The 15,459-nt window shown below is 51.2% G+C and overlaps 1 protein-coding gene across 1 annotated transcript; it reads left to right on the forward strand.

Moving 5' to 3' along the window:
- Nucleotides 1-320: 320 nt before the first annotated feature.
- Nucleotides 321-6,319, forward strand: VSX1 (visual system homeobox 1; the record flags this gene model as incomplete). The annotated part of the gene is made up of 5 exons (XM_082644475.1): nt 321-744; nt 3,221-3,299; nt 3,708-3,831; nt 4,651-4,831; nt 6,030-6,319. The coding sequence occupies 5 exons, from the start codon at nt 321-323 to the stop codon at nt 6,317-6,319; spliced, it is 1,098 nt and encodes a 365-aa protein (XP_082500601.1).
- Nucleotides 6,320-15,459: the final 9,140 nt, after the last annotated feature.

Consider the following 15,459-nt stretch of genomic DNA (forward strand, 5'->3'; position numbering starts at 1 on the left):
GGGAGGGGACGACTCTATGTTAGGAATAGAGTTGTCTGCTGCCTATTTTCCTCCCACCGAGAACGGGAGCGGGGGTGGGCAGGGGGACAACTAGAAAGGAGAGGGGAGAGGGAGCTGATTGAGGGGACCGCAGCTGGGAGGGCGGCGACCGAAGGGAGGGAAACTGGTGGCGTCCCCATCTCGCGGGGTCCAAGGCGTGACGCATCCGCGCCCCGCTGATTGGAGCCCTCCTGGCGCCCGACTGTATAAATCGTCCTCAGAGCTGCGCCCCCTCCGCAAAGGTGACCGAGAGAGGGTCCAGCCTCGCCGCCTAAGAAACCATGACCGGTCGGGACGCGCTTTCCGACGGGCGTTCCAGGAGCAGGGCACTGGTGCCCGGAGGCCCTCCCACCGGCTCGCGCCCCCGGGGCTTTGCCATCACCGACCTGCTGGGCCTGGAGGCTGAGCTGCCCGCACCTGCTGGCCCCGGGCCGGGATCCGGCTGCGAAGGCGCCGCGGCCGCGCCCTGCGGGGGTCCAGGGCTCTGGGGCTCCTGCTTGGCGCGCGGGGCCCTCCCTCTGGGGCTCGGCCTCCTCTGCGGCTTCGGCGCGCAGCCCCCTGCGGCCGCCCGGGCGCCCTGCCTCCTCCTCGCAGACGTGCCCCTCCTGCCGCCCGAGGGCCCTGAGCCCAGCGCCCCGCAAGTCCCCGGCCGCCCACCGACCCCGGCCGCCCGCCAGAAACGCAGCGAGAGCGTCTCGACGTCCGGTAAGGCCAGTCCGTGCCGCTCCCGTCCCTTCCCTCGGCTCAGGCGCGCAGGGTGACACTCCGGGGCCCCGCCAAGCCCAACGCAGCCCCCCAGATCTAGGGAAGTCGGAACCCCAGAGCGTGGCCTCGCCGGGGAACGCATTCTCGCAGCCGCGCCCTCTGCCCCTGGCCTCTCCTCCGAGTCTGGTCGCCGCTGCCCCGCGGACACCACCACCACCCGGTCCGGACCCACCCTGGGGTCTCAGCGACCCGGCAGCGGTCTCTGGGGGCCTTTCCCCCGTGCCCGCGCGAGGCTCGGCCTCTGGGAACGGCGGAGGGCGGGAGGCCTGGGCCTGCCTCGTTTGTCAGTGGCACAGAACCCGGTGCCCGCCAAGCTGGAGGGTTCGCTGAATTGACTGACGAATTGTCCGGCTCTTGGAGAGCGCGGGGCGGAGACCTGGAACTGTCCTCCTCCCTGTGCTGAAAAGCCAATCTGGGTACCGCGCTTCTCCCCTCCTCCCAGCACGTGAGAAGCAGGCTCGCCCGTCTTATGGTAGCTGTGCCCAGCTCCTCAGAGAAGTCGGGGTGGATTGCGGGGAACAGAAGGGAGCAATGGAAATCTACAAAGACAGGGCCGAGAAATCCAGAGGTTTGGGGTGTGGGGGAGGTGGACGGAGAGAAACTATGTAGTGGACCGCAGAGCTGAGCATCCAGGCAGCAGAGGCAGAAACAGTGCAGTGGTCTCCACTGCTGATTAAAGGAAGCAGGCGGGGGACTTCCCTGTAGGTCCAGTGGTTAAGACTCCGCGCTTCCACTGAAGCTGGTATGGTGGTCCGGGAATAACTAAGATCCTGCATGCCCCGCAGCGCGGCAAAAAAAAAAAAAAAAAAGCAGGCGGGATCAGCAGGCAGGCCAGCGTCCACCCAGGTCTAAAAGGACTTTGTTTTATGAGTGTCTAGGTAAGATCAAATGAACCCCACTATTAGTTTCACTAAAAATGCAGGAACCACTTTCATAGGATGGGCTCTTTCTGTGTGAGGACCATAAAACTAAAGGCAAAATGCAACTGCATCCTAGCCTGTGAGGGCGTTTCTCAAGACCAAGACCAACACCGTCCAGTAGAAACATCATGTGACTGCGAGTAATGAAAGTTTCTCAGAGCCACGCTAAAAAGGAAAAATAAATAGTTGAAACAAATTTAAATACTCTATCTTATTTAATCCAATACATACAAAACATTGTCATTTTACATATACTCAATATAAAAATTATTAATATTTTACTTTTGGGGGTATTAAGTCTTCAAAATCCACTGACTATTTCACATTTACAGCTGGTTTCAATTCAGATTGGCCACATTTCACATCTCAATAACCTTATATATATATATATATATATATATATATATTTTTTTTTTTTTTTTTTTTTTTTTTTTGCGGTACGCGGGCCTCTCACTGTTGTGGCCTCTCCCGTTGCAGAGCACAGGCTCCGGACGCGCAGGCTCAGCGGCCATGGCTCACGGGCCCAGCCGCTCCGAGGCATGTGGGATCTTCCCAGACGGGGGCACGAACCAGTGTCCCCTGCATCGGCAGGCGGACTCTCAACCACTGTGCCACCAGGGAAGCCCACCTTATATATCTATTGGTATACCAGATTGGACAGCATGGATAGCATAATATTATACTCCAATATTTCTGGTGAAGTAATTGATGTAGGAGTAAAACTGACATTATTTTACTATTTTTGCATTTCTTAATTCACTTTTTAGTGTTTTGAAGCAAATATGCTTTTAAACAATGAACCTGACAATAGTTTGGTCTTCTAACCTTCCTTTCAACCTAGATCTTTTGATATAATGGATTTCAAAAGATAAAGCATAGTGGAGTGGGTTCTTAAAATTACTTCACCTGCCATCTATGAATCATCTGGGCACATTTGCCAAGAATGAATTTCCCAGATCCCACTTCCAGAGGTTTGGAATCGGTACAGCAGGGCAGGGGGCCAGCTCTGATGAGGGTCTGATGTCACAAACCTCCGTCCTCCCTTTGAGAAATGTTGGTGTATTGGTTAAGATGAGGAAGGTGAGATAGAGGCAGAAGGAAGTGGATGAATTAGGAAGCTGAAGGGACAGGAAATGCAGTTAGTGTTCACGTAGCTTTGGCTTCACGCAGTCTGGGGTTTGATTCCCAACCTCACTCTTGACTACCTGTGTGATCTTGGGCAAGTTACTTAATCTCTCTGTGCCTTGGTTTCCTCCTCTGTAAAAAGAGAATAATAATAGCAGCTGCTTTGGAGTTCTTTTAATTTATGGAGAATAACGGTGATAATGCCTGAGCAGCGCTAAGCTCAGCACCTGGAGCATGGTGTGAAAAATGCGAGCTTGTAAATACTCACACCCCCAACAGGTTCAGAGCGTCAATCCTCAAAGTAAAATCCAGAAAGCAAAGTGAAAAATATGCTCACCTTTAAAGTCCTCCCTCTCTCCTTGTGCTAATAGATGAGGACAGCCCATCTGAAGACAGGAGTGACCTGAAGGCATCCCCCGCCCCCGGCAAGAGGAAGAAGCGGAGGCATAGGTACCTGCCCTCACCCCTTTCCTTGGGACACAGTGCCTGAGAACCAGCTGGCCCTGCGTTAGGGCAGCAGCGGGAAGGGCTCAGTAGCCATTTGGGAATGTAATTCTGCAGTTCCCAGGGGGCTGCAGGTCAGCCTTTGTAGCATTTTAAAGACACAGTTTTGTGGGCCTTTAAAATGGGTCTTCTTAGAATGAGTTGATGGAATTCATTGAGGAGAAAAAAAGACCTAAAGAACTTTGTTTGGTCTGAACTAAATTGTGGACTTTCCAGAGGCTAATCATTCAGAGGTGGGGCATCCAGTTTTCATGAAGTGGACAAAGAGGGGCCAGCCATGGGGTCCTCTGAGGCTGGAAGCCTCGCAGCCTCCTGTGGACATGTGCCCACGTGTGTGTTCGGGCCTCCCTCCAGGACCGTCTTCACCGCCCACCAGCTGGAAGAGCTGGAGAAGGCCTTCAGCGAGGCCCACTACCCTGATGTGTATGCCCGGGAAATGCTGGCCGTGAAGACTGAACTCCCCGAAGACCGAATACAGGTGCAGGTCCCACCACCCACAGACACCACAGAGAACATGCTGTCCTTACATGCAGTGAATCAGCCCATAGCCACCTCTAAACAGCCCAGCGCTTCCCCCTCCGCACCCAAACTGAAGGTTACTTAGATGCCAGAGCTTTCCTTTGTGTTCATTTAGAGAGGATGACCCCTGTAACCTTCAAGTCTTTTTTCCTTTTATTAAATCATTCTTAAAATACACGGTGTGTGCTGCATCTAGAAACCAGGTCAAGATATCAATAAAAAAATGACTATCACTCCATTGCAAACCCTCAAAGAAGCCAGTGTAAAGAGCCTGACGAGGCTTTTCTGCAAACTGCCCCCATGCCATATGCACATCTGGCCCTGGAACACGCACTCACAGGCACACAGGATTGGTCTTTGTCTTTACAGAAAGCCGTCCTGTGTGTGCCTCAGCCTCTGTGCTGACAGCACATCCTCGCCAGGTGAGAAGATATGCTACTCACTCACTCTTTTTAAACAGCTTAACGATAGTCAACACTATTATTAAGATAAAGCAATCCAACAACCGAGGTTAGAAGAGACCATTGCCCTGGTGACCTGCTCCCATCAGTGTAAAAATCGACTTCTTTACGCACTGTGGGATACTCTGATTTTGTTTTGTCATCCCTGACTCTGTGGAAACCTCGGTGGAAACTGGTCCCGATCACCCAGCACGACCAGTCCTGCGAGCCACGAGAAAGGCCTGGGTCCCAGGTGCCCCCAAGAGGGTGCACCTGAGCCCCTCTGCGCTGGGGTCTCCTCCCGTAAGCCCTCTGCTTCCCCTCCCGCCTCAATCCAGGTCTGGTTTCAAAACCGGCGGGCCAAGTGGCGGAAGCGGGAGAAGCGCTGGGACGGCAGCAGCGTGATGGCTGAGTACGGGCTCTACGGGGCGATGGTGCGACACTGCATCCCGCTGCCCGACTCAGTCCTCGGCTCCGCGGAGGGCGGCCTGCTGGGCTCCTGTGTGCCCTGGCTCCTGGGTAAGGAAGAGGGTCCTGTGGCCACGTCCTGCCAGAGATGTTGGGGGTCCCCATGCCCGGTGGCCATTGCCAAGCCAAGCAATGTAAATTTACTCAGATTCAGGCCCAGAATATCACATCCGATTTTTAATTAATTACAAGCCTTGGACTCTGATCAGTTGCCTTATTTTTCATTGGAACTATGTAGGCAGTGTGCAGACAGGTCCAATCAGGCCCTGGTTTCATGAGTGGAATGACACACTTTCATTATATGAAATATGTTTCCCAAATGTTGAGAGCTGTTAGAGGTTTTGGAAACCATACAGTTCAGAGCTCATGGTAATAGGAAGTGGGAAGGCGCAGGCAGTGAACCTGCAGACTGTTAACCCCTTGCACCCTGGACTCAGGAGTTCCAGTTCCTGGTCCTGGCTCGGCCATTAATAATCTGCCGCGTAGCTGTTCTGTGCCCTACTTTTTGGTGCTGGAACAGTCTTCACCGGTGAGGTCCAAGCTTTGAGGCTGGTTATTTTGAGGAGCTGGCACCCTTACTGGTCTGTTGGCTGTTACCAGAGACACTCTCGGGCTTGGAGGAATGAGTGACAGACAGCACGCTGGGCAGGGTGTGAGATTAGGATTAGGGGACCGAGGGGGCATTTTAGGCTGGGGAGGAGGAGGGTTTTTGTTCAGCAAACACTTTTTGAACCCCTACCCACCTGACACTATGCCGGGACTGGAGAAACCAATTGTCTTTGCCCTCAAGGGTTGGAGAGCCTGGAGGGAACTTTTGGGCAGGTAACCGGGCCCACCCCTCTGAGTTTACACGAGCAGGTGGGGTGGAGCTTACTGAGTCCGCAGGTCTGTGGCCGAACAAGAAACTGGGCCTTGTGCTGCCAGACATCTGACTTTTTGAGAGAAGCTGGAAGTTTGACTTCTGATGTAAATCTCCTGATATTAAAATGTTGCCAACAAGTTTTAAAATAAAAATTAAAAAATCACCATGTCATCCAAACAAGGCACTTTGCTGGCTGTGTCCAGCTGGCAGACACCAGTCTACAACCCCTGATGTTGAGAGTTACCTACGAGACTCTCCTGCAGGCCCCAAGACAGGTACCAATAAGGGAAATTCTAATGGGATTTAGAGAACAGTGACATGGAAGAAATTTACTTAATTGCTGTATTTAGAGATATCTGTTTTTATTTATTTTCCTTTTTTTGCAAGGGATGCATAAAAAATCCACAGGGATGATAAGGAAAGCAGAAAGTGAAGAAAAGCTGGCAGGACTCTGGGGTTCTGACCATCTCAAGGAAGGTTCTAGCCCACATCAGGCAGGACCCCAGAGGGGCTTGGAGGAAGGCAGCCCTGAGAGCGGCTTGGAAGACGTGGCCATTGATCTCTCCAGCACCACACGTCAGGAGACCAAGAGAGCGCAGCAGGGGTCTGGTGCCCAAGGATGTTCAGACTCTGAGGGGCTAGAAGGGCTCCAGCCAGGGAAGGAGGGGGCCTTATAAGGCTGCAGGTCCCCTCTCCCCCACCAAAGGCTGGAAATGTGCACATTCCTCACCAGCTTTTTCCAAAAGACAAAAGTTGTCGAAGACAAACGCTCTCAGTTGGATTTTCTTCTTCCGGTGTCAGGATGAAATGCAATGCCACTTGCTTTAAGAAGACAAATGGTGACTTATGGAAAATTCCATTTCATTCTAGAATGGAAATCATTCCTTAAAGGCACATGAATCAGTTAATTTGGTGTAAAACTTTAATTCTCTTCTGTAGAACTTGAGGAGGGAGGATATTAAGTCCAAAACCCATTTTCACTGCCAGACATCCCAAGATTTGGTCCAATATACTGTGTAGACTTACTGGTTAAGTCTGCTGTCCTTACTCTGAATCCAAAAATACAAAATTCTTTAACCTACAGAGAATCATATATCTTCATAGATACTGAAGACTTCATGCAGACCTCATATGAATGAAACATAACATGTTTACCTTGAACTTGGCTTTGGACTTTTCCATTTTCCTGTTAGGCAATGATTCTATGTCCTCCTGTGGAACTCTTCCAACCAAGAAAGCCCTTTCTCCCTTCCCTTCTGAAACAGCACAGGACCATATCTGAACAACTGCTGAATATCTATAAACAGTGTTTTAAGTTCAGACCAGGCTTCCTGGTTTTTTAAAATTTATGTTTGAGAGCACTTTAGTGACTTGATTTCATGAATGTTTCCTTGCCTGCATTTCCTTTCCTTTATTTATTATTTAAAAATAAACGTTTTGTGGTGTACTGGTGTTTCACACACCCCCTCTGTCTGCACGTGCACCTCCTGCTGCCCCTACCGAGGGCGCCTCCATTAGCCTGGAAACATTATACCCCAAGCGCTTCACGCTCGGGCTGCAGCACTGACCCTGTGTCGCTCTGTAAACTCCTGTGGGGCAGCGTCCGTGTCTAACTCTCTTTTCTGAGTTCAGAGTCCAGAGCTTGCACCTTGTTGATGGGGAGGCTGAGGGGGAAACACGGCTCGTCTTGAAGAGGAAGGCGTGGGAAGGAGGGTGAGGACCCCCTAAGCAGGTGGCTTCCTCTGGGAATGGGCGCCGCCGCCCTTCGGGCTGGGCCTAGCTCTCCCGATGAGAAAACACAGTTTCCTTCCTTTGGTCTGTTTCTCTCATCCTGTGATTGTCCCAGACCATTGTGAAAATTAAATGTCACCTATCCTTACTGCAGCAACATCAGCTAACAGTGAGCCCCGCCTTCTCTCATTCGTTCTGGCACCAAGGTCTCAGCTGAAGCCTGGGGCTGACAGCGGGAGGGCAGGTGCTGGGAAGAACCTGGAAGTCACCTTCTCTCTCTCCCGCTGGACCCGCAGAGCAGGCCCTGAGCGATGTGGCCACACCTGTTCTGGACCCTTTGCTGCCTCAGGCCAGTTCTCAGATTCTTGCCTCCATCTCTCTTCCTAGTTTATCCAGGGTTGAGTTTGGGGGAGGGAGCTAGTAACCTGTGCAACTTACGTACAGCACACTCATAAAATAAAATATTATGCAGCCACTAAAAATGATAACAATGAGGCATACTTATGTGGAAAGATGTTCATGAAATGTTGCCGAGTGGGGGCTTCTCTGGTGGCTCAGTGGTTAAGAATCCGCCTGCCAATGCAGGAGACACGGGTTCGAACACTGGTCCGGGAACATCCCACATGCCACGGAGCAACTAAGCCCGTGTGCCACAACTACTGAGCCCACAAGCCACAACTATTGAAGCGCGTGCGCCTAGAGCCCATGCTCCACAACAAGAGAAGCCACCGCAATGAGAAGCCCGTGTACCGCAGTGAAGAGGAGCCCCCACTCGCCGCAACTAGAGAAAACCTATGCGCAGCAACGAAGACCCAACGCAGCCAAAAATAATTTTAAAAATTAAAAAAAAAATTAAACGTAATTATAAAAAAAGTTGCTGATTTTTTTTATTTTTTTTTTATTTTTTGCTTTATAACAAATTTAATCAGTTATACATATACATATGTTCCCATATCCCCTCCCTTTTGCGTCTCCCTCCCACCCTCCCTATCCCACCCCTCCAGGCGGTCACAAAGCACCGAGCTGATCTCCCTGTGCTATGCGGTTGCTTCCCACTAGCTATCTACCTTACGTTTGGTAGTTGCTGATTGAAAACTCCTAAACGAACCCAAAAAAGGATACAAGTAGAAAAAAATATGTAAAGCAGAATAAAAATGAAATAAACTTAACTGCCATGGAACTATACAAATAGTGGACAAATTTCTAGGCAAAATTATCTAAAAAAGGAGAAAACAGGAAGAGGCAAAAGAGAAAGGGACTAGAACCAGTAACATAGACCATTTTAAATGTATAAGGACACTAATGTCTCCGTTTTTTCAATCATAAAATGGGGATCGTAATAGAACACCCTTGTTTTCGTGGAGATTAAATGGAAGGATGTGAGTAAAGTGCTTACCTCGGTTTCCAGCATGGTAGAGAAAGAGCAAAATAAATACCATTGTTACACTATTACTGGCATTCCCGTTAGTATCAAGACCCCAGTGAGAACGGTTGTCATCATCATTATTTAACAACATGGGATCCACTAAGTAAATCATGGGATAATAACCGGTTGGAACACTGTGCAAACAGCGTTTACGAAGAGCCCCAGGGGCACAGCAGAACTCCACCCGGGGGCCGCTCGGTGCAGGAGAGGGACATGCCCAACGTGGACAACCGTGCACTGTCCGGTGAACTTAAATCTGGGCTGGGCCTTCCAGCAGCTGGGGGACCCAGGTAGGGTCTGTCTTTCTGCCTCCTTCGCCTGCCCTGTTTGTCCAGGCCAGGGTGCTGGGCGCTCGACAGGCTTCCTCACTCCCCATTGGTCAGAACTGCTGTCACTCTCGGGCCTAAACCAATCGTGAGTCAAGGGGGCAGAATTGCTCGTTGGGCTTAGACCAAAAATTCACCTGCGTTCCCCAAGCTTCTCTCGCCCTAAAACTAAGTATAATTGGGCTCCTTCCAGCAACGAAGAAAAAGGAGTGGCCACTGACCAGCCAAGGGACAGGCTGGCCACAGGCAGAATGTGAAATAGTATATGTGACACTAAAAAAAAAGAAAAGAAGGCAGATGAAATTCCTTTGAAACGTTCAGAGCATTTATCTTTGGATCATGGGTAAATGGATACTTTTGGTCTTTTTTTCATATTTTCTAAGTTTTGTAAAGTTAGTATGTAAAAATATAATAAAATAGTGATTATTAATATTAATAATATTATTAAAATAGAAATTCCTCTTTCTCAATTTAGGGCTAAGCACACACAGGACAAAATCTCATTTAAAAATACAATGAGAACGTTTAAGGATAGAGTCCATATTTTGCCTGCGTCTCCTGTCAGGTCAACACAAGTGCCAACTTGACAGGAAACACATAGTCCCCTTCAGCCCTTACTCAAAGCATGCAGCAAATTGGAATCTGACCGCTGACAGCAGGACTGAATTGTTTCCAGCTTTCAAAATTGCTTTGCAGCTGAAATGTGGCTATAAAAGCCTAAAAGGAGATTTTTAAAAAATTATAATTTTAGCAAGGCCAATTTGGACAGATTCCTACTATGAACCAGTGTCACCCCTGCTGCACTTTGGTGACAGGAGCAGCACATCAGTGCCTGAGAAACATGCGTGACTCCAGGAGATATTTTCAGAAATGACAGAAGAACAAGATATAGCAATCAGTGTCGTTTTCTGAAGTTTACCAGTATAAATACAATAAACTAAAACTATCATTCTCTGTGGTCTACAAATCATGTCCATATTGCCTTTTTTTCTTCTCACAGCAGGTGAGAAACTGAGCTGCAGAGATATTAAGTGAACTTGCTAAGCTGATTCTCAAGTTTATAAGGCTCAGGGCCAGAAGAGCTAAGCCAGCCTTGAAGTAGACGGAGGTGGCCACTTGCTGTGCCACATGTGGACACTTGGGTGAAGCTGTATGGTCAGGCCTGAGAGTGCTGGCTGGGGAAGCAGACAGACCCAAGAGCAGGGAGCATACGCGCATGCGGATACAGAGGTGGCAAGGCCGGCCACGAAGGAAAGGGCTCACTGTTTGATACGTTATTGGGACAATTGTTTATCCAAACGGGGAAAAATGAAATGGACATCAGTTTCACACCTCACAGGAAAATATGTCCAGGCGGATTAGACAAATGTGAAAGGCAGAACTATAAAGCTTTTAGATGTTTGGGTCTAGAAGATGCTTCAGTTGCCCCAAGGCTGTGGTTCAAAACAACCATTTTATTTTGCTGACAGTTTTGTGGGTCTTTCTTCAGCAAGGCTTACCAAGCCTCAGCCCCTCTTTCCAGCCATCTATCATCTCTCTGTCCACACATTATATTTTTCTGAACCATTTGAGATTAAAATGCATGCACCATCAGACCCCTTATCTCTGTTTTTCCAGCTTGATTGAGATATAATTGATATACCATTGTGTAAGTTGGAGGTGTACAATGCAATGATTTGACACATGTGTAATGGCAGCCAAAGAACCCCGGGCCATTTGATCTGATATTGCTCTTGGGATTCTTAGAGCCTCACTTTGGAAGCTGAGTAGGGATTGCCAACGTTTCAGAACCCTGGGAATGGGACCAAGAATTTGGTCTTGGGTATAGCTCTAGGGAGACCTGCTCTCAGAGAATTACTGTGAAACTCTCTGTTTTCCAATGTTAACTTCTGCTCATCCAGGTCCCGTTCACAGGATTTCATCAGGGACCCCACAGGCTGCTCCATACCCTGTTTTGGTGCATGACCGCCTTCAGCTACACCCTCTAGTGTTGCCAAAGTTTGCTCCTCTGGGGAGTTTCTCACACAGCTGTGTTCTGCCCAAAATAAGCATGCTGTGTCCCTGTCACCACTGATGGTCCCTGTTAGTGGACGCCTCACGTGCAGGGCTCCCTGATGATGTAAAGGGTTCAACAACCTTAGGACAGAAAGCACTGATCTCCCAAGTGTATTGTATTCTTTGCCAAATCTATTACCCGGATGGTGAGAGCAGAATCACACCCATGACATCCGAGCCCAAGGAAAGGCGCGCAAAGCTGTTTTTACAGATGCGTCCTCTAAGTTAAGGCTTCCACACAGGTATCTATCAAGGGACTTTCCTGGTAGCATAGTGGTTAAGAATCTGCCTGCCAATGCAAGGGACACGGATTCGAGCCCTGGTCCGGGAACATCCCACATGCCACGGAGCAACTAAGCCCGTGTGCCACAACTACTGAGCCCGTGTGCCACACTACTGAAGCCCATGCGCCTAGAGCCCGTGCTCCGCAACAAGAGAAGCCACCACAATTAGAAGCCCGTGCACCACAATGAAGAGTAGGCCCCGCTCGTGGCAACTAGAGAAAGCCTGCGTGCAGCAAAGAAGACCCAACGCAGCCAAAAAACAGGTATCTATCAAAAGGGAATGGTAGGGACCCATGGTTTCGTTCTGACTTCTTTGGATCCTCCCCACTTCTTAAAAATTCATCCAAGGCTGGCTGCCTTTTCGCCCTTTCCATCAAAATAAACGGATAAATCATCACCAATAACATGCTGGCGCCACCTGTTGGCAGGCATGTGGCTGTGTTCTGGCCTGACTTGCGGGTCAGACATCTAAAAGCACAGCTTGAACACGTTTGTGTAGAGGAATTTGTTTTTCTACCCATCCTTCCAACCCACCCACCGAGCCACCGGCGGTGGTCGTCTCCCCTTTGAAATGTCTACAGTCATGTAACTGTCTCGTTAGCCACCCTTTCCGTGGTTAAACTGCCCAGTTTATGATACTTTGTTATAGGAGCCCACACGGACTCAGACACAAAGGCCTCATCTTTTTTCAATTTATCATCATTTAAAATAATTCCCGCTAGCCCTATGCCCAGTCCACCACCTTAACCTCTCTCTGCCGTGTACACTAGATCTCTCCTCTCCTTCCCCAGAGTGTCTGTCCCTCAAGTTCAGGGCTGTTCTGGATGCAACTAGCCTTCGTTGATCAATTCACTAGAGAGACAAAGACTGTTCTGAGGGCCTCATTGTTCAGGGGATGCTCCTGGACTTCCCTTGATGGAGACGTGGCTTCGAGGCCCGCGCTGTGTTCTTCCGGTCCACTGGTCCTGAAGCAACTTTAAAGTTAAAGGCAGAATCCATCACCAGGTGGCAGTGTTGGCCAGCTTTAAAGTTTGTCAAAATGGGCACCGGGTACTAGAAATTTGATTGTTTTGTTTTCTATCCCTCATCTTCCCATTCAATCAATCCAAAGTCAATCAATCAATCCAGATTCATTGGGCCCAATCCACACACACCCTCCTGGATTCTCAGCTGGTGCCTTCAGGGTTGGGCTCTGTTTAATTTCTTTGGGACCCCCAGGGGCCAGCCCCAGAGGAAGCGGTGTCCACCCCAGGCGGTCAGCACATGTTTGCTGGCTGGCCTTTCCCTGTCGTGGCCTTTGTCTCAAGGTCGTGCTCATATCATAAACCCTCACGTTTGGGTTGATTGAGCTGAGAGGCTGGGCAGCCCCAGAGACATTCCTGAGGCCCCAGGTAGGGACGGTGATGTGTTTTCAGCTGCCTCTGCTATCTCAGGCAGAAAAAGAGGCCGATCTCTCAGACCAGCCCAGAAGCTGCTCCCTGGTTTCACTCCGTACCTCTCATCCTCCTCTGACCCTGAGGAGTCCAGCATCCAGGGCGATCACTGCCAAACGAGCGTCTGAGCAGGGATTTCCACTGGCCTGAGACCATGAAGGGGACAGGGCAGCCACTGCTGAGCATCGGGACCTCGGGTTCCGAGTGAGGGGACTGCACAGGCCTCTGCCGGACGACGGACCTGCAGGATGAACCACGAGGACAAGTGGCCACGGGGCCTTTCTGGCGTGTGTGGGAAACCCACAGGCTGTTCAGGATGAGGTCTTGGTGTGGGAGCTGGCTCTTCTGAGCAGCGTTGCCCTTGGCCGTCCTGCCCCCTTGCCCTTGGCAGTAGAAGCATCCTCCTCCTCTACCTGCCCGCTGCTCGTGGTTCGGTCTCAAAGGCAACTCCGAGACTCAGCGGAGAGCACCTTCCCTAGCTGCCCAGCCCCTCAATTTTTAATTTTCTGCGTGTCAAAATACAAACGTTCCCAGCCAGAATTGCTGCCATTCTCAGAAGCTGTTGGACCAAAATCTGTTTATCCCTGGTTGCACTTGAGTCCAGGATACAGTTGGTTCTAGGGGGACCGGCTTCAGCAGGAGACCGCAGGAAGTGAGCTGGGGTTCGGGGGTAAGGGGAGGGAGGCATGGAGACTTCACTGCTGGAGCCCTGAAGTGGGAGGAGAAACAGCAGCTGCCGACTGAGGGGAACAGCAGCCCTCTAGCTGGGAGGGGGCAGTCCGCTAGCTGGGAGCCAAAGAAAGACGAGGGAAGGGGCAGGGAGGGCATGAGATTTAAGCTCATTAGCCCTTAAATACGCCTGTGCAGCCCCATGCCTTAGAAGCTATGATTTTACGGAAACAGAAAAAGCCGGATGCTCTGTCCGCCATATCCCCATTGGGATGAGCACAGCACCTGGCGTTTGAGAGCCGAAGGATTCAGGGTCTGGCTCCCACTCATTTATCTTGCACATGACAACACCGAGGCCCTTACTGCACGGTGGGCTGGGGGCAGCGCGAGGGCCTGGTGCGCTTGTCCTGGCTCCCTGACAGCGCCCTCTGTCCACCCGGCTTCCTCGAGGTGGACGGAGGAGGAAGCCAGGGCTTGATCCACGGGTGACGGTGGCCACAGCTCACAGTTCCTAGAGCTCGGCCCTCAGAGGGATGTCCTGTGTCTGGTGATCGCCCCTGGGCTGCTGCTACAGCAAGTGTCCATGCAGAGAGGCAGGAGGGGCCGTGGCTGTGAGGTCCCTGTGGACCTGGGCAGCGAGAGAGGTACCAGAGACACATCACAGGAGATGCCGCTGTCTTCTCTGACGGCGCTCTTGGCCACTGTGGGCTGTGGGAGTGTCTCCTGGGGGCCACGGAGAACTCAAAGTCCTACCTGTGGTTTGTGGATGGATGACACCTCAGTCTTTCCTGCTCACAGAGGGCTAGAGGGAGTTAAGGGGTTCCAGGATCTGGTGTTGACGGCATTTAGGGAGCTTGTTGCAAGAGCTGCCTGAGAACAGGCCCATCCCGACATCTGCTGGCTCCACATGGCCCCATCCTAAGCAGATGGGGGTCCCCAGCTCTGGGAGGACACCGTTGCCAGCCCTGTGCCACCTGGAGTCTCTTCTGGTTTTCACATCTGGTCTCTCCCACTCATTGGTGGTGAACCCTCCTGCCCTGGGGCTGCTGTGTGCATGCTCCCTCCTGGGGATCCTGTGTGCAGTGTTACAGGGCACTGTGTGGGGGTCCTGGAGACCCCACTGCTGAAGCCATGGATACGAGTGTGCCCACACGTCATCGCTGCCACTGAGGTCATGGGGACATCAGGAAATGCGGCCCTGGGGGCAGGGAGCCTGATACCCTTGTGCAGCCCATCCCAGACCCCCAGCAGCTGCATCCTCTCCTTCCTCCCACCCACTTCAAGGCTCTTAGTGTGGATTTTCTGTATTGGTTTTGCTTTGCATTTCAGTCATTTGATTTGGTGCCTGTCTCCCTGTCTCCCCCTTTCCTTGGTCGTGCCCTTGGGCTCAGGGGCTGTGTCTGGTTCATTGCTGTCGAGCTGACAGCCTCCATGCTGGCCCGTGCACACGGGATGGGTGGTGGTCCACAGATCCTGTCACTGAAGGGAGTTGTGGGAGTGAGGAGAACAGGGGCCAAGGAGCAGGGAGCTCTGGTGGCTCAGTGCTGGGTCTGCTGAGGGGGACGGTGGGTCTCCCGGACCTGTATCTACAAAGCTGCTTCTTAGGAGGGTCCAGTGCTGCAGCTCCGAGCAATGTGGGAGGTAGGGCCTAAGAAGGCAAACACCCTAAAGCTGCTAAAGCTGTGAGCACTGGGGGCTGAGGCTCCCCACTTGACAGCTGTGCTGCCTTGGGTGGGGGTTTCCCCTCTCTGTGTTTGCTTTTTCATGTGTAAAGTGGGGACCAGGGCATCCTTCTCTTAGGATTGTGAGGGTCGCTCTCTCCGAGTTGAACATCATGCCTGAGACGTAAAGTGATCCCAGCTCCCCTGAAAACCCTCCCAGGCCTCCCACATC

The sequence above is a fragment of the Mesoplodon mirus genome (assembly GCF_964341445.2).
Source record: "Mesoplodon mirus genome assembly, chromosome: 15".
In the NCBI taxonomy this organism is placed as follows: Eukaryota; Metazoa; Chordata; class Mammalia; order Artiodactyla; family Ziphiidae; genus Mesoplodon; species Mesoplodon mirus.